Genomic DNA, 19123 nt, shown 5'->3' with positions numbered 1-19123 from the left:
CTTTTTTGTGCTTACTTTGCACCTTAGATTCTCTGAATTGACTGTTGTTAGGGTCTTTAAGGCCCAGAAGTATATAATATTCTAATTTTGCAGGGCCTGAGGCCCCAGTCTTTACCCTTATTGGTTGCTACCAGTCAACTTTCTGTGTTACTGCTATGTGTTTATGTATCATTATGTTATGGTATATATTATAATGGAAGTGGGTATGAATCCTGCTCCGTACTGTATTTGTACCAACCTTGTTGAAGCTGTTGTTTTATCTATTTCTCAATAAAAAGATTGAACAAGTTTGAATTAAGTATGCATTAGCTTAAAGTCTAAAAATGGTATTCCATTATTGGATTCTGTAAATCCTAATTGTTATGTGATGCTGTACCTTTTCATTTGCTCTTTGATATCAATAAAAAAAGTTTTGATAAAATATATATATATATATATATAACAATTTTAAAATAAACTTGCTGTCCTGAGCAGGATTTTTTTTTTTTAAGAAGGCATTTTTGTGGATAGCAACATCATCATCAACATAAGCAGAAACAACAATGATAATATTAATCACTTGCTGACGAGCCGCCGTCATTGTACTGTGGTAGGTCAGCTCGTTCCCACGAATCGGCGTCATTGTACGTCGGCCAGCGGGGGGAGCCAATCAGCGAGTGGGGTGGACTCGAAGTACGCCGGCCACTCGCGATCATTGCTCGCAGTGACAGAACGGGATCTGCTTGGGATCACACAGATCCGGTTTTTCTGCTATGCCCCTGATGTTAACCCCTTCCCTAACAGTGCATATTTTTAGCACTGTTTACTGTAATAATGTCACAATTTCCCAAAAAAGTGTCAAAAATATAAATTTTGCGCAAACCAATCAATAATCGCTTATTGCAATTTTTTTTTACCAAAAATATGTAGAAGAATACGTATCGGCCTAAACTGAGGAAAAAAAAATGTTTTTTTTAAGATATTTTTGGGGGTTATTTATTATAGCAAAAAGTAAAAAATAATATGTTTTTTTTCAAAATTGTCGCTCTATTTTTGTTTATAGCGCAAAATATAAAAACTGCAAGGGTGATCAAATATCACCAAAAGAAAGTGCTATTTGTGGGGAAAAAGGGACGTCAATTTTGTTTGGGAGCCACGGCATACGACCGCGCAATTGTCAGTTAAAGCGACACTGTGCCGAATCGCAAAAAGTGCTCTGGTCTTAAGCCAGCAAAATGGTCCGGTCTGAAAGTGGTTAAGAAGGTTAATCCTTCCTGTCCTTAAGTGGTTAAATTAAATTTTCACTTTTCAAGATTTATTGATTTCACCTTCATTTCACAATATCAAACTAGCAGACTTCCTGTGATAACCCTGTTTCATTATTTGTCTCATGTTTTTGGTGGTCCATTAAGGTCATGATAAGAACTGCTCAAGTAGACATATGAAAGATCCTGTAAAAAGAAAAGACAATGGTAAGGCTAGTATGTTACTCAAACATATATTTCAAAATGTACACATTGCAGCTCTATGACCATACCAAACTAATTTTTTTTTGAGTTTGAGCTTGAGTTGTAAGCTGGCTTGTTTTCCCGTTTGTTTAAGAAATTAATCTAAATTTAGTACAGAGCATACCACCTCACACTGTCCATAAGATGTGAAATCATGCAACTAATCATTCCCTGTTCCATGCAGAACATAAAAATCTAAATTATGTTTTGTAATTAAAGCAGCATAGTAACAGAAAACCTATATTAAATCTCTTGGGGGCTCCGTCGGGGGATCTCACTGATAGAACTCTTTGAGATCCTGTTATCTAGTCTTACTTTTTCACTGTAGCTGGAAAAGTTTGACTGTTGGCTGATGTGTTCCTTTGATGTAAGATACATTAAATTAGGGAAGGGCTGGGAACAATTGGCCTAGGGGACAAACACAACCTACTATCCCTTTCATGGAAGGGACAGACTTCTGTAGACAAAAAGTACACCTTGCAAAGTGTGTCAAAGTGCTGCATTGATTGACGTGCATTTTCAAAGGTGGGTATTCCTAAAATATATAGTTTATTGTGACACTTCTTATATATCCTACAGCATCAAATTTACTGTAGATTTAGGATTATGATTTTTTTTCCTGGAGGTCAACATTAAAATAGCAAAGAAGCAGCATAAGAAGATTGAACTTGCAGATGAAAGTGGAAAATGGCAGAATAGTTAGAGAGTTGAAGGGGGTCAGAGAGGTGGGTTATGCTTACCCACTTATCTTCATCAACTCAAATCTGGGCTTTGGGCTCAATTGATTCTGGCTTGTTAACGGCCCCAAAATTACCCCCTGGGTTGGGGGCAGATACAACCCATCATAAGGGTTGGGGGCAGATACAACCCATCATAAGGGTTATGCACACCATTCTAACACATACAATATGGAATAAATCAGATGGTCTGATGTACATGTTTTTAGCACTTTATGAATAAAGAATATATATTTCTATATACAGTATCTTTGTGGTTCATTTGGTACTCTATTAAGCCCCTGCCACCCATGCAACCAATTGATGATTTCCTTTTTGTTTGCAGGTCTTTGCTTGGGGATGGGTACGGAAGCAATCTCCAAACGCATATATGTGTTTAAATCTATTTAAGATTATTTCTAAAGCTTTCTTAATCACAGCTAAAAATGTTTTTTAGATAGTGTTGAATTAAAGGTATTGATACAAAAATAGATGCTTACTTCATATGGATGTTCTTCATTGCTTTGTCCTTCGTTCTATAAAAAAGTGAAGGTACTTAGTCACAACATTGATTCTAAGACACATACAAAGCATTCTGCGTTACAAAATTTGTTAATTATGATGTTTTTTCCATTAGTTCCAAGATAGTTGAAAAAAAAAAAAAAATGTAATCCTGCTGTGATCCTTGATATATACATTATGTGTGATTTTCATGTAAAAGTTGGATATATTACTATAAACCTTGCTCTTATAAACCTTGGCTAACTGATCCTTGCATCTTTCCAGAATGAGACCCTTTGCAGGGTTTTTTTGCAGGGTTGTTATTCTAGGAATACATAGAGCTGGCATCACTGCAGTGTTACTAAAGGATTCAGGTGATGATATACTGTATGTTTATACTGCATGTTATTTATGACATTAATTAAGTCTTTATAGACTGATAAAGCATGGCTTCAGTAGGACAGATGCAACGGATTCTTGTAGCAGACACTTTCCCAAATTTTGGAATATTTAGAAAGTTGGGCAGTGATTGTCAACTTACAACATATAGGGGGTGTCAACTGCAGCCTCTGCATCACCAAAGGGCCACACATAATATCCAAAATATGGTATGCTACAGAGAACTGTCAGAGACTTCACACTTACTAGAGAAAATAGTTAGAGACTGTAAAATGTGCCAATGGTGTGATTGGAGACTGGAGACATGCTGATAAAGATTACTACTTGAACAGACCCTATTCAAAACACTCCCACTACAGCTACTGACTGTTGGGGGCCCAAGAGCCAAATGGCTGAATGTTACTCTCATTGGCTCCCGTTACTGTCAATCACAGTCAGTGAGCCAATGAGGAGGAGGGATGGGACAGAGGCGCACTCTGTGTGTGAATAGACACACAAAGCAGCAGCTCGGGAGCGAGCCTGCTTGGGTGCTGCTGCTTGCTATGGGGCACTCAACAAAAGGGAGGGGCCAGATGCACCAGCGGGGAACCCCAGAAGAGGAAGATCAGGGCTTTTTTTGTAAAACCACTGCACAGAGCAGGTAAGTATGGCATGTTTGTTATTTTTTAAAAGAAATCTGCCTTTAATATCACTTTACATTTACACAAAAAGATAATATAAATGTGTGATTATAGCTAAATAAATACCCACCAAAGCATAATAAGCATGTCAGAAACACTGTCTGACATAGAGGTTCTTTTACTAAAACTGGAGAGAGCAAAATCTAGTGCAGCTGTGCATTGTAGCTAATTGGCTTCTAACTTCAGCTTGTTCAATTAAAACATTTGTTACCCCAACACTTCATATTCCTGATATGTGCCTGCTTTACCATGTACTTGTATGAGAAAGTATCCTGTTCTCTTTGTATTGCTTCCTTTATGTGAAATCCCTGGTGTTCCTGCTAGTCCCTCTGCTTTCCTATTAAAACCTAACCACACTAAGCAGGAGAGCACAGTGTGGCCAGTTCTCTAGCTATACTGGGAACTCAGTGTACTTTCCTCCAATGATCAGACTTGTCCTGACACGCCCCTGCTGCACAGCCATTCACTGGGAAGCTCAGTCTGCTGCTTCTCCTTCCCCCCAGCTCTTATGCAACTGAGAACAGAAGGAATGTGATCACTTATAAAAAAAAAAGGGAAAAGGGTATTTATAATGTTTTTTTTATATCTATACAAAAATATTTTGCCTTTCATTTCTATTATAAACTGAATGGGTTGTTTACAAGGTGATAGTTTACAATCACTTTAAGATGTGACAAAAACAAAAAAACTGGACGCTGATTGTTTTTTATGAAGAGCTGCAACAGGTTTTGCACTCTCCAGTTTTAGTAAATCAACCCTGAAGTTTAAGATTAAGGGCTCTTGTACACATGCCCCTGAGCCCATTCAGTGAAATACCCCCCACCCCACCTCGGTAGCCCAGGTGCTGCATATTGCCTCTCATAGACATAGAAGTGTATAGGAGACTGTACACAGCCCAGCACATAAGCTGTCTTGGGGGGGGAAGAATGCCAGAATTTAGGTGCAAGAGGCCTTACATGCATCCAGTACTTTCTAGTTTAACTGTAGACCTAGTAATTGTGTCTTGACAGTAATACTAAATGGTTAGCATTTTTTACTAGACATGTGCAAAAGGAAAAAATTCATTTAGTTTCGTTTCGTTTTAATTCATTAATTCGTTAATTTCGTTTAGTTATATTCGTTAACTTCCTTAAATTCCTTTTCGGATTTCGTTTAGTTTTCTACCGAATTCGAAAAATCGGCCACATTCGAAAATATTTCAACCAAATTCGAAAATATTTCTACCGAATTCGAAATGATTTCAACATGATTCGACATTATTTCAACCACATTCAAAAATATTTTGTGACCCGACTTTAGGGCCATGTATCTCGGGGGTCACTTGGTGCTAGAAAGAGAATTTGGATATGTTGTAGTGCTAGTACTATTGTGTTTGCATACCAAATTTGGGGTTTCTAGCTATAAGTGACCCCGAGATATATGGCCCCAAAATCGGGTCGCAAAATGTCATTCTCTGCTCTAATAACTAATAACATTTTGCCACCCGATTTTGGGGCCACATATCTCGGGGTCACTTATAGCTAGTTTCTAGTACCAAGTGACCCCGAGATACATGGCCCTAAAGTCGGGTCACAAAATATTTTCGAATGTGGTTGAAATAATGTCGAATGCAGTTGAAATAATTTCGAATGCGGTTGAAATAATTTCGAATCATGTCGAATTCATTCGTTATATTTCTTTCGTATTCGTTGTAATTTGTTACTTTTTTATTCGGACATTCGGATGCATCCGAATGTCCGAAAGATGCAAAATTCGGCCGAATTTCGATTAGTTACGAAACGAATTGCACAAGCCTATTTTTTACCTAAATGTATTCTTAGCATTAAGGTATACCATGCCAGAGTAAATTGGCATGCCCCATGAGCCCAAACACCCATATTTGCCTTGTTTCCTTGTTTGGGGCCGGCTCCGAGGCCACAGCACTGCTTCCTGAACTGCTAGTAGTAGAGTAGTAGAGTAGTGGAATGATCCCTGACTGCTTCATTTGCACAGTTAACTAGGAACAGCGTTGTCTTCAGATGCTGTCAATCACAAGCTTGGAGAAGGGAGAAGAGGGGTAGAGTGAAGTGGCTTACTGCCAGGGCTATGTGTTTTTTCAGATATAAGGAGACCACATTACCAGCTGGGAGCACGCATACAAAGGTTGTTCATTGGTCCCTGTATAAAAGGACAAAGCCAACTGAAGACCAGAAAAGGGTATTTGAAAATTGAAATCACACTGGCAAGGTAAGACCCCTTTCACACTGGGGCAGTTTTCAGGTGTTTTAGTGCTAGAAATAGCCTCTAAAAAGCACCTGAAAACTACCTCCCATTCTTTGCAGTGTGTGCTTTTACATCCGGGACGTTATAAAAAGTCCTGCAAGCAGCATCCTTGGGGCGGGTTGGGAGCTCTTCAAAAATGTCCCTGCCCATTGTAATGAATGGGCAGCTCTTCCAAAGCACCTTGAAAGAGCCACAAAACTGGACTTTTTACCCTTTTATAAGGTAAAATTCACCCCTTAGCATCTGAAAAGTGCTGCTAAAGTGCCACTAAAGCATGGCAAAAACGACCGGCCCTTTGGCACTGTTTTAGCAGCACTGTAGTGTGAAAGGGGTCTAAGTGCTGAGTTCTGTGGTACTATATATTTTTTGTTTGCTTTGAGCGTTTATTATAATTCTAACTGATTACAATTATATAGTTCGGGTCCTTTCACACGGGCAGACTGATCAAGTCTGCCTGTCAGTTTTTCAGGTGGACCCGATCAGGCCCTCCAGTCTCCTCTATGTAGCAGCAGGTGTCAACAGACATGTGTATATTGACACCCGCCTACATTTGACCTAATCCTATACACTAATAACAGATGGTTGGGGATCCATTCCCCACCCATCTGGCAGATCAGATTGGATGGCAGTCAGATGTAAATAGCAGGCGGTTCATTTACATCCGACCACACATAGAGAAGAGCGGGCTGTGTCCGTGTCTGCTCTGCATAAGCGGAGTGGACACAGACAAGCCATCTGCCTACTCAGTGGAGATCAGCGGACAGATTCCCCACTGAGCAGGTGGACTCCAACGAAGCCTGCCCTGTGTATAAGGGGCCTTACACATACTGTAGTTACAATATATATATATATATATATATATATATATATATAGTTACAATTATATAGCATTATAGTTACAGTCTACAGTTGTAGATGATACAACTCAAATGTTGATGGTTGAAGGGAAAGAAAAGAAGCATCACCTGCATTCCATTGTCATGAAGACTCAGGACATATCTAAGCATTACAGTAGTTTGCTTTGACTTAAATAAGTCCATTCAGCATAGTGATGGAGCAAAAATAAACATGGGGGGTACTAGGGGCCAGCACTTAACATTATAAGGATGTGTTGAAACTTGTTTGCTATAGCTCCTTGGATTCCAGACATTGAGGGTAATGAAGAAAGTGTGCAGAGATATGTGAAAGCATCAACTGGTTCCTGCATCGTAGGCGTTTTTGTCACACGTATATATATTATCTCTGTGTTGTATTGAACTGCATAATGTTATTATAGTAATGCATACTGAAATCTAGTGGTGGTTTTGGTTCACTGCAACTTGTTTGCATGTGTGATTTTGTATTTCACTCTGTCTTACCCTCCTGCTTAAGACTAATTAGTACAGTCCCTGTTTTATCTGTCAGTGTTAGTTCTCTGCAGAGACAGGGCTTGGGAAAGTACTTGTCTACTTACACTTTAAGAGCCCATTCACACAGGGGCAACACGACTTGTAGGCGACTTGAGTCAGGCAACTTGGACACGACTTGAGTTAAGATCACAGCGCGACTTGGGACGACTTCAAAACGACTTGTGATGACTTCAAGCCCGACTTGGGACGACTTACAAGTCGCCCCAGGCCAGGCGACTTTTGCCGAGGCCAAGCAGAGAATGAGCTCAAGGGGGAACTCCACGGCAAATTTCTGAAAAAAATTTGGCGTGGGTTCCCCCTCCGAGAGCATACCAGGCCCTTAGGTCTGGTATGGATTCCAAGGGGAACCCCCTACGCCGAAAAAACGGCGTGGGGGTCCCCCCCAGATCCACACCAGACCCTTATCCGAGCACGCTACCCGGCCGGCCAGGAAAGGGGGTGGGGACGAGCGGGCGGCCCCCCCCTCCTGAGCCGTACCAGGCCGCGTGCCCTCAACATGGGGGGGTGACTTGGGGGAGGGGGGGCGTGCGGCCCCCCCACCCCAAAGCACCTTGTCCCCATGTCGATGAGGACAAGGGCCTCTTCCCGACAACCCTGGCCGTTGGTTGTCGGGGTCTGCGGGCGGGGGGCTTATCGGAATCCGGGAGCCCCCTTTAATAAGGGGGCCCCCGGATACCGGCCCCCCACCCTATGTGAATGAGTATGGGGTACAATGTACCCCTACCCATTCACCTGTGGAAAAAAGTACAAAAAAAAAACACAACACAGGGAAAAAATATTTTATTGCACAGCTCCGGGGGTCTTCCGTCTTCGGGGGTCTTCTCGCCGGACTCCTCCGCTATCTTCTTGTAGCTCTTTTACTAGCGGAGGAGTCCGGCTTTCTTCCTCCCCGCCGCCGGCCTCTTCTCCCGACTTCGGGGGTCTTGTCCCCCTCTTCGGTTCTTCTGCCGGGCCACCGCGCCTTCTTATAGCTCTTTTACAGGCGGTGGCCCGGTCTTCTGTCGTCGCCGCCGCCGCCGCCGCCTTCCGTTCTTCTTCTTCTTCTTCTCCAGGAGATGTTGACACGACGCTCTCTCCGGCCGGAATGCCAGAGCCGCCCTGCGCTGCCACTTATATAGGGACAATGGGGCGGTGTCACATGGGTTGATGTCACATGGGTTGGTCACATGGGTTGATGTCACATGGTGACCCCGCCCCCTTACCATGTGACATCAACCCATGTGGCCAACCCATGTGACATCAACCCATGTGACACCGCCCCATTGTCCCTATATAAGTGGCAGCGCAGGGCGGCTCTGGCATTCCGGCCGGAGAGAGCGCCGTGTCAACATCTCCTGGAGAAGAAGAAGAAGAAGAACGGAAGGCGGCGGCAGCGGCGGCGGCGGCGACGACAGAAGACCGGGCCACCGCCTGTAAAAGAGCTATAAGAAGGCGCGGTGGCCCGGCAGAAGAACCGAAGAGGGGGACAAGACCCCCGAAGTCGGGAGAAGAGGCCGGCGGCGGGGAGGAAGAAAGCCGGACTCCTCCGCTAGTAAAAGAGCTACAAGAAGATAGCGGAGGAGTCCGGCGAGAAGACCCCCGAAGACGGAAGACCCCCGGGGCTGTGCAATAAAGTATTTTATCTCGTGTGTTGTTTTTTTTTGTACTTTTATTTTACAGGTGAATGGGTAGGGGTACATTGTACCCCATACTCATTCACATAGGGTGGGGGGCCGGTATCCGGGGGCCCCCTTATTAAAGGGGGCTCCCGGATTCCGATAAGCCCCCCGCCCACAGACCCCGACAACCAACAGCCAGGGTTGTCGGGAAGAGGCCCTTGTCCTCATCGACATGGGGACAAGGTGCTTTGGGGTGGGGGGGCCGCACGCCCCCCTCCCCCAAGGCACCCCCCCATGTTGAGGGCACGCGGCCTGGTACGGCTCAGGAGGGGGGGGGGGCGCCCGCTCGTCCCCACCCCCTTTCCTGGCCGGCCGGGTAGCGTGCTCGGATAAGGGTCTGGTGTGGATCTGGGGGGGACCCCCACGCCGTTTTTTCGGCGTAGGGGGTTCCCCTTGGAATCCATACCAGACCTAAGGGCCTGGTATGCTCTCGGAGGGGGAACCCACGCCAAATTTTTTTCAGAAATTTGCCGTGGAGTTCCCTCTTGAGAGCTGATAATTCTGTCAAAGTCGCCTCCGTATAAACGGAGATCCGACTTGGAGGCGATCTCCATTGAAATCAATGGGTACCGGTCGCCTACAAGTCGGATAGAAGTAGTACAGGAACCTTTTCTGAAGTCGGAGCGACTTCAGTAGTGTGCATTAAGACGGCTCTCATTCACTTACATTGCTTTTTAAATGTTGTCCGACCTGAGGCGACTAGGGGCGACCTGAAGTCGGATCAGGAGTTGCCCCTGTGTGAATGGGCTCTAAAGCAGCATAAAACACAAAAGGATACATTTATTATATTGCAGCTTTCCAATTATTTTATGTGATGGAGGTTTTCTTTTTTAGGCTTCCTTTCCTTTATTTTCACCTGATGATCCTGCCAGTAAGTCTGTTGTTTTTCAACACAACAAGCTCTTTTGCAAATATGTCAGTTATTGTGTCAAGACTAACCATCTACCACTGACAGAGTTGCTTACAATGATCAACTTGTATTTATTTATGGAAAACCTTTATCCCAAAAAAAAAAAAAAATGCTTCTATAATGGCTTGTGTAACTGCAGTGTGAGCTGGAGTTTGTGTTCAGTTTGTTAGTGTATCCAAAACTGCTAGTACATCTGAAGCCTTGAAGCTTGTAGCTCTAAAATGCTTAAAAATCCAAATCCCATTCATTTCAATGGCCCTCGTTCACATATGAGCATTCCGTCGCCTGAAGCAAAAATGTCTTTCACTCCAAAAAGTACATTCATTTATTTTTTGGCACGTCTGTATGCTGTTCTGGCAGACTAAAAATGACACAAGGGCAGCTATTGGCTACTGAACTTCCTTTTTCTAGTCCCGTCGTATGTGTTGTACGTCACCGCATTCTAAACGATCTGACTTTGGTGTGATCATGTGTAGGCAAGTCTGTATCAGCGGAACTCCGTTGGAAAAAACGGTCATGTGTATGCGCCATTAGACTTCAACAGAAACATCTGACTTGAGAGTTTTACAAACGATTTGTCTCTCATTCTCTGCTCAAACAGCAGCTCTTTATCCCTAATTTACTCCCTTTCCTCTCTAGTGCTTTCTATTGGCTAAACAAAAATGCCTGAAAAAGCTGCAAAACAAGCTTTAAAACAAAAATGCCCAAAAAAACTCCAGTAAATCGCTATGCTCAGTTGTGAATGGAGCCTAACACTCCCCTCCCCCCAAACTGACAATGCTGCTGTTCAAAGGTGTCACTGTGCTCCTTCCTCCAGAGTGGAGGCACTCTAATATATAAACAAATGTTTTACTGGTCAGATTACCAGGTGAAGAGAGAGGGAAGAAAAGCCTAAAATGCAGCCACCACATACTGTATAATGCTTGGTAAACTACAATATACTAAATTTTTGGTTTGGGGTTTAATACAACTTTAAAAGACTGGAAAAATATAATCTGTACTGCAATTATCTGGAGAAAATTGTGTCCGATTCAGCTTCTTGTTAAAAAGTTAATTTGCCCGTGGATGCTGCCAAGTCAGCAGGTGACCATACTGTACACAGACTGAATCTAAGGAGGTGTTGTCAATGCTAAAAGCGGCATTTGAAACAGAACAGTAGGCCTGGAGATTGTTCAGTAAAATTATAGTGCTGACAAGTGTACTTTAGCCTAGCCTGGAAGGAGGTCCAGGGCCTGAATATTATTATTATTATTATTTAAGGTACTTATATAGCGCCATTTATGCAGCGCTAACTATATATAGATATATATATATATATATATATATATATATATATATATATATATATATATATATATAGATATATATATATATATATATATACATACAGGTCCTTCTCAAAAAATTAGCATATTGTGATAAAGTTCATTATTTTCTGTAATGTACTGATAAACATTAGACTTTCATATATTTTAGATTCATTACACACAACTGAAGTAGTTCAAGCCTTTTCTTCAGCTCCTGAAAACCCAAAAATCCTATCTCAAAAAATTAGCATAGTTCATCCGACCAATAAAAGAAAAGTGTTTTTAATACAAAAAAAGTCAACCTTCAAATAATTATGTTCAGTTATGCACTCAATACTTGGTCTGGAATCCTTTTGCAGAAATGACTGCTTCAATGCGGCGTGGCATGGAGGCAACCAGCCTGTGGCACTGCTGAGGTGTTATGGAGGCCCAGGATGCTTCGATAGCGGCCTTAAGCTCATCCAGAGTGTTGGGTCTTGCGTCTCTCAACTTTCTCTTCCCAATATCCCACAGATTCTCTATGGGGTTCAGGTCAGGAGAGTTGGCAGGCCAATTGAGCACAGTAATACCATGGTCAGTAAACCATTTACCAGTGGTTTTGGCACTGTGAGCAGGTGCCAGGTCGTGCTGAAAAATGAAATCTTCATCTCCATAAAGCTTTTCAGCAGATGGAAGCATGAAGTGCTCCAAAATCTCCTGATAGCTAGCTGCATTGACCCTGCCCTTGATAAAACACAGAGGACCAACACCAGCAGCTGACATGGCACCCCAGACCATCACTGACTGTGGGTACTTGACACTGGACCTCAGGCATTTTGGCATTTCCCTCTCCCCAGTCTTCCTCCAGACTCTGGCACCTTGATTTCCGAATGACATGCAAAATTTGCTTTCATCCGAAAAAAGTACTTTGGACCACAGAGCAACAGTCTAGTGCTGCTTCTCTGTAGCCCAGGTCAGGCGCTTCTGCCGCTGTTTCTGGTTCAAAAGTGGCTTGACCTGGCGAATGCGGCACCTGTAGCCCATTTCCTGCACACGCCTGTTCACGGTGGCTCTGGATGTTTCTACTCCAGACTCAGTCCACTGCTTCCGCAGGTCCTCCAAGGTCTGGAATCGGTCCTTCTCCACAATCTTCTTCAGGGTCCGGTCACCTCTTCTCGTTGTGCAGCGTTTTCTGCCACACTTTTTCCTTCCCACAGACTTCCCACTGAGGTGCCTTGATACAGCACTCTGGGAACAGCCTATTCGTTCAGAAATTTCTTTCTGTGTCTTACCCTCTTGCTTGAGGGTGTCAATGATGGCCTTCTGGACAGCAGTCAGGTCGGCAGTCTTACCCATGATTGCGGTTTTGAGTAATGAACCAGGCTGGGAGTTTTTAAAAGCCTCAGGAATCTTTTGCAGGTGTTTAGAGTTAATTAGTTGATTCAGATGATTAGGTTAATAGCTTGTTTAGAGAACCTTTTCATGATATGCTAATTTTTTTAGATAGAATTTTGGGTTTTCATGAGCTGTATGCCAAAATCATCAATATTAAAACAAGAAAAGGCTTGAACTACTTCAGTTGTGTGTAATGAATCTAAAATATATGAAAGTCTAATGTTTATCAGTACATTACAGAAAATAATGAACTTTATCACAATATGCTAATTTTTTGAGAAGGACCTGTATATATATATATATATATACACACAAATATGTTCCTTAGCAGGGGTGCTTGTATGACAAGACTGGCTAATCAGATGGTGGCAGTGAGAACAGTGACAAGTACTTTACCTACTTGACTGGAGATCAGTTTTTGATTTTTTGCTGTTACTATAAAGTTTACATGTTAAGCAATCCTTCAGTTACATTCACAGTTTACATAAATGTTGCTCTTTATTTTCATGAAAGTATTCCATATACAGATTTGTCAGTTCTTCTGGTGCAAAGTTGTATATCAGGCAATACAAAACATTATGATAGAGAAAAGCATAAGCAATTCACAGCATAACTGATGTATATCCATTATATGCACCTTTATGCCTAAACAAAAGTCTTCTTTTAAATATAAATAAATTACCTGGTAATTGTGGGGTGGAGTAGATGGCAATCTTCTGTCTATATTGTACATCGGCTTAGAGACCTTATCTATAAAGAGGAAAAGTGCAGCTACTTATTTCATGTTAAAGTAAATCTTTACTGGATCTGAGTACTACAAACCAAAAATACTATTTAATTCATTTTTTTATATTCAAAGCAAACTCATCCATCCATCCATGTCCCCATGCTTATTTTGCTGAGAAATCACTTTGAAAAACAATCCCCTAGCATTTCTGACTGTGGCCAAGTTGAGTAAGGGCAAATGGTTCATTTAGCATTTATTTCCTGGCTAGAATCAATCTGCCCTTTGCTCAAGCATGCATGTAGGAGAGTGGGCTTTCCTAAGAAAACGCCTGAAGACCCCTAGGTTATTTAAAAAGTAACCCAGCTGTTAACCCTTCCGAAGACTCCTGGGATGTTTAACATAATTTGCCTAGGCATAAAATCAGGAAGTAACTCAAGAAATGAAAAAAATTAACAAGTAAATATGAGATATTTTCCTATTTACTAGTTTCTAGGAACATGAGGATTAACAATCCTTCTGTAGTAGAGGGGTTACATACCTCCCAACATGTTGAGATGGGAATGAGGGACACCTACTAGCAAATGTATGTAGGCATAAGACACGCTCCCTTCCACACCCCCTTAAAGGAGAATTAACCCCAAAAAAGGTTAATGAAATCCACAAGGGCTTTTTTTTAACCACTACTATTCCTTTATATTGGCTTTTAACATTTACAAATGCAGCAATTTAGAAATTGGATGAAAGGTTTATCACTGGGAAACACTTTTTGAAAGATAGAAAAGTGCATTTTATATACAACTATATAGATCAGACCAAAATGAGGGACATTCGGCCGTTCTCGGTAGCGTTAGGCCGCCTTCAGTCGTTCTCGGCGGCCCGAAAGCTTCCCAGAATGGCCGAAAGCTGCTGAGAATGAGCGAAGGCGGCCGAAAGTTGCCGAGAACTACTGAGTGCCGCTGAGACACACCGGACATCCGGCTCTGTATCTCGGCGGCACCATTTTTAAAAGGCAAGCTGCAAATAAAGCTGACAAGGCTGAAAATGATGAACAAAGCTGCAAATTGCACTGACAAGGGTGCAATGATGGACAAGGCTGCATATGACACTGACACACGGTCAGACTTTCCGACTGATTTTTTCCGACAGATTTTGGCGCAAACTTCCAAACTTGTCTAACATACACACGGTTGCACACAGTTGTCGGAAAATCTGATTGTTCTGAACGCGGTGACGTAAAACATGTACAACGGCACTATAAACAGGCCAGTAGCCAATAACTTTTGTCTCATAATTTATTCTGAGCATGCATGGTACTTTGTCTTTCGGAATTGTCTACACACGATCGGAATTTAAACGATCAGATTTTGTTGATGGAAAATTTTAGATCCAGCTCTCAAACTTTGTGTGTCGGAAATTCAGACGGAAAAAGTCCGATGGAGCCCACACACGATCCGATTGCACATTTCCATCGGAAAGTCTGACCGTGTGTACAGGGCATTAGGCGTGAAGGGGTTAAGATCAAAATGGTCATGAACTGTTTTAGAAGCATTCACTATAGATTTCAACATATGGCCAGATGTAAAATATGCAAACCATCAACCTTTTCTGCTGACCGAGGTCCATGGCACAACATAAGCAGGTATATTGCATTGTAAAACTTCTAAAGTTCTATTTACAGAGGGCAGCTAATGTTTACAACTATTTTTAGGCACATCACCCCTTATCTGTTCTCCAAAATCTCCTTTTGTTTCCGTATTAAAGTAGATGTAAATGAAAACCCCTACTGATCTCATTAAATTGCTAATGCACGCATTTATTTTAGATAGAATACAGTACTTGTTTACACCTTCTTTGCATATCTATCTATCTGTCTATCTATCTATGGACTAAGCCTGTGTAATGTAGTCTCCAGCCTGTGTGACTATGCAAAAGCACAGTTCGGTGACAGAGCGGTATCACCTGATAAAAGGTAGTGCCTGCCCTGCACAAGGATCCTTTTGGCAAGCTAACTACCAGAATGTAATTTTAATGAAAGCTGCAGATTAAAGCCCAACTCTGGGCAAATAAAAAATAATGCTTTGCAGTGGGGCTGTGCATGCACTTCAAGAGTTATTTGTTTATGCCTAGGGGAATAATTAAGGAGCTATACTTGCCCGATCTTCCACTCCTCCCAGTAGCTAGACCCTTCCCTGCACCTTCTGCGCCCATTCACTCTAGCGCTCTAGGGTCCTGACTTCATCAAGACCAGAGCAGAGTCCAAAACCCTTCTGTGAACTTGAGGAAGCTGAGACATAGTCCACTACCTGATCAAAGGCTGTCTGCCAGGGGAGTGGAGGATCAAGTAAAACTGTTTCTCTTTCCCTGGAAAAGACAAGCTAGCAGTGGTGGCTGGTGTTTTTTTGTTTGGGGGGGGGGGCAGCAAATAACTCCCCCCCTCCCGCAGCACCTCAAACCTCCCCCACCGCTGTCTGCTGGTCCACCGGCACTTACCCCATCGGCGGAGGGGATAGGCGGGCATATCAGGGATCGGCGGGCACACAGCATCAGGGATCAGCAGGCATACATTGGCGAGGATCAGCGGGCACATCGGGCAGCGGATCAAGCTGCAGTGGACATCTGGCAGCATCTCCTGTGTCCCTTTCTCTTCTGAAATCATGGCGGCTTCCGCTATGCATCTCCTCCCCTCCTCCTAGGCATCCAATAGGATCGGCTTCCCTTTCAGCCAATCAGGTGATGGGTATCAGACCCGTTTCCCGATTGGCCTGGAGGAGAAGGATCAGTGTTGCAACAGTGAATATTCATTCGCTGTTGCAACACAACTGGGTGGGCTCCGGACGCAATGCTCTGTGCCCCGAGCCCACCCTATTTTGAAGCCTATTAGAGTCTCTGGCTGTAATAAGGTGCTTCAAAAAACACGCCCCCTCCGCCGTAGGATTTAATGCGCCCACCGTCCTGGGTGCATGGATAGGGAGGGCGGCCACAATGCACGGGCTGCCACTGCAAGCTAGTAATCTTTGCAATGTAAGCACAGACGCACTCCGAGAGATAATTTTTTTCTCAGAGTGCAGAGTTGGGCTTTAACCACTTCAGCCCCGGAAGAATGTACCCCCTTCTTGACCAGAGCACTTTTTGCGATACGGCACTGCGTCTCTTTAACTGACAATTGTGCGGTTATGTAACGTTGCATCCAAACAAAATTTATGTCCTTTTTTTCCCACAAATAGAACTTTCTTTTGGTGGTATTTGATCACCTTTTATTTTTGCGCTATAAACAAAAAAAGAGAAAAAATTTGAAAAAAAAGCAATATTTTTTACTTTTTGCTATAATAAATATCCCCCAAAAATATATAAGAAAAAAATCTTTCTCAGTTTAGGCTGATATGCATTCTTCTACATATTTTTGGTAAAAAAAAAAAAAAAAAAAATCATTTAAGTTCATTTTTTTCCTCATTAATGTACACACAGCACCCCATATTTACAGAAAAACACAGAATTGTTGACATTTTTTGCAGATTTATTAAAAAAGAAAAACGGAAATATCACATGGTCCTAAGTATTCAGACCCTTTGCTGTGATACTCATATATTTAACTCAGGAGCTGTCCATTTCTTCTGATCATCCTTGAGATGAGGTTCTATCATTTGAGTCCAGCTGTGTTTGATTTTACTCATTGGACTTCATTAGGAAAGCCGCACACCTGTCTATATAAGACCTTACAGCTCACAGTGCATGAGAATCATGAGGTCAAAGGAACTGCATGAAGAGCTCAGAGACAGAATTGTGGCAAAGCACAGATCTGGCCAAGGTTACAAAAACTTCTGCTGCACTTAAGGTTCCTAAAAGCACAGTGGCCTCCATAATCCTTAAATGGAAGATGTTTGGGATGACCCTAGAGCTGGCTGTCCAGTCAAACTGAGCTATCAGGGCAGAAGAGCCTTGGTGAGAGAGGTAAAGAAGAACCCAAAGATCACTGTCGCTGAGCTCCAGAGATGCAGTCGGTAGATGGGAGAAAGTTGTAGAACGTCAACCATCACTGCAACCCTCCACAAGTTGGGGGCTTTATGGCAGAGTGGCCCAACAGAAGCCTCTCCTCAGTGCAAGACACATGAAAGCCCACATGGAGTTTGCTAAAAAAAAAGAAAAAAACAGGAAAAAGGACTCCAAGATGGTGAGAAATAAGATTCTCTGGTCTGATGGGACCAAGATAAAACTTTTTCTAAGTTTTCTAAGTCTTAATTCTAAGATGTATGTGTGGAGAAAACCAGGCACTGCTCATCACCTGTCCAATACAGTCTCAACAGTGAAGCATGGTGGTGGCAGCATCATGCTGTGGGGTGTTTTTCAGCTGCAGGGACAGGAAGACGGGTTGAAATAGAGGGAAAGGTGAATAAGGCCAAGTACAGGGATATCCTGGATGAAAATCTTCTTCAGAGTGCTCAGGACCTCAGACTGGGACAAAGGTTTATCTTCCAACAAGGCAATGACCCTAAGCACACAGCTAAAATAATGAAGAAGTGGCTTCACAACAACTCCGTGACTGTTCTTGAATGACCCAGCCAGAGCTCTGACTTAAACCCAATTGAGCATCTCTGGAGAGACCTAAAAATGGCTGTCCACCAACGTTTACCATCCAACCTGACAGAACTGGAGAGGATCTTCAAGGAGGAATGGCAGAGGATCCCCAAATCCAGGTGTGAAAAACTTGTTGCATCTTTCCAAAAAAGACTCATGGCTGTATTAGATCAAAACTGTGCTTCTACTAAATACTGAGCAAAGGGTCTGAATACTTAGGACCATGTGATTATTCAGTTTTTTATTTTTTAATAAATCTGCAAAAATGTCAACAATTCTGTGTTTTTCTGTCAACATGGGGTGATGTGTGTACATTAATGAGGAAAAAAATGAACTTAAATGATTCTAGCAAATGGCTGCAATATAACAAAGAGTGAAAAATTTAAGGGGGTCTGAATACTTTACGTCCCCACTGTATTGATTGGTTTACGCAAAATTTATAGCGTCTACAAAATAGGGGATAGATTTATAGCATTTTTATTATTAATTTTCTTTTATTATTAGTAATGGTGGCGAGCTGCGTTTTTAATCGTGACTACGACAAGATATGATGGACACATCGGACACTTTTGACACTATTTTGGGACCATTGTCATTTATACAGCGATCGATACTATAAAAATGCACTGATCACTGTATAAATGACACTGACAGGAAGGGGGTTAAACACTAGGGGGCGATCAAGGGGTTAAGTGTGTCCTACGGAGTGATTCTAACTGTGAGGGGGATGGGCTACCACTGACATGACAGTGATCACTGCTCCCAAGGCAGAACAGGGAAATGCCTTGTTTCCCTGTTCTGCTGCTCCGTGACACGATCACGAGAGACCGACGGACATCAAGTCTGCGGGACCCGCGGGCACGGTCACACAGTACGCGACGGGTGCATGCGCGCCCACAATGACTTGTCTTAAAGGGGACATACAGGTTTCCCCCCGTTTGCGCAGCTGTGCCATTGTGCTGAAATATATCTTCATGCACTGGTCGGCAAGCGGTTAAAATTATTGAAAATGACTTTCATTAACATGTTAGATTTTATATGAAATTTTAGTGAATGGGTTAAAAGATGTCAGACTCATGAGAAATTCTGAGACTGCAATTACAAGTGCTCTGAAAAAGCTA

At 42.6% G+C, this 19123-nt stretch overlaps 1 protein-coding gene across 1 annotated transcript in view; it reads right to left on the bottom strand.

Annotated features, from left to right (window-relative positions):
* Positions 1-512: 512 nt before the first annotated feature.
* LOC143975886 (uncharacterized) overlaps positions 513-19123 on the bottom strand; it is a 62718-nt gene continuing 44107 nt past the window's right edge. Inside the window, exons 5-7 of the mRNA XM_077478437.1 lie at positions 13386-13453; positions 2704-2739; positions 513-1430 (exon numbers count right to left, since the gene is read on the bottom strand). Of these exons, the coding sequence (XP_077334563.1) occupies positions 1368-1430; positions 2704-2739; positions 13386-13453 (167 nt within the window). The 3' untranslated portion in view covers positions 513-1367. The remainder of the gene's footprint in view (positions 1431-2703; positions 2740-13385; positions 13454-19123) is intronic.

This window comes from Lithobates pipiens, unplaced genomic scaffold, assembly GCF_037356315.1.
Source record: "Lithobates pipiens isolate NorthernLeopardFrog02 unplaced genomic scaffold, aLitPip1_a1.2 Scaffold_13, whole genome shotgun sequence".
Classification (NCBI taxonomy): Eukaryota; Metazoa; Chordata; class Amphibia; order Anura; family Ranidae; genus Lithobates; species Lithobates pipiens.
This window is presented reverse-complemented; position numbering and strand designations above follow the sequence as displayed.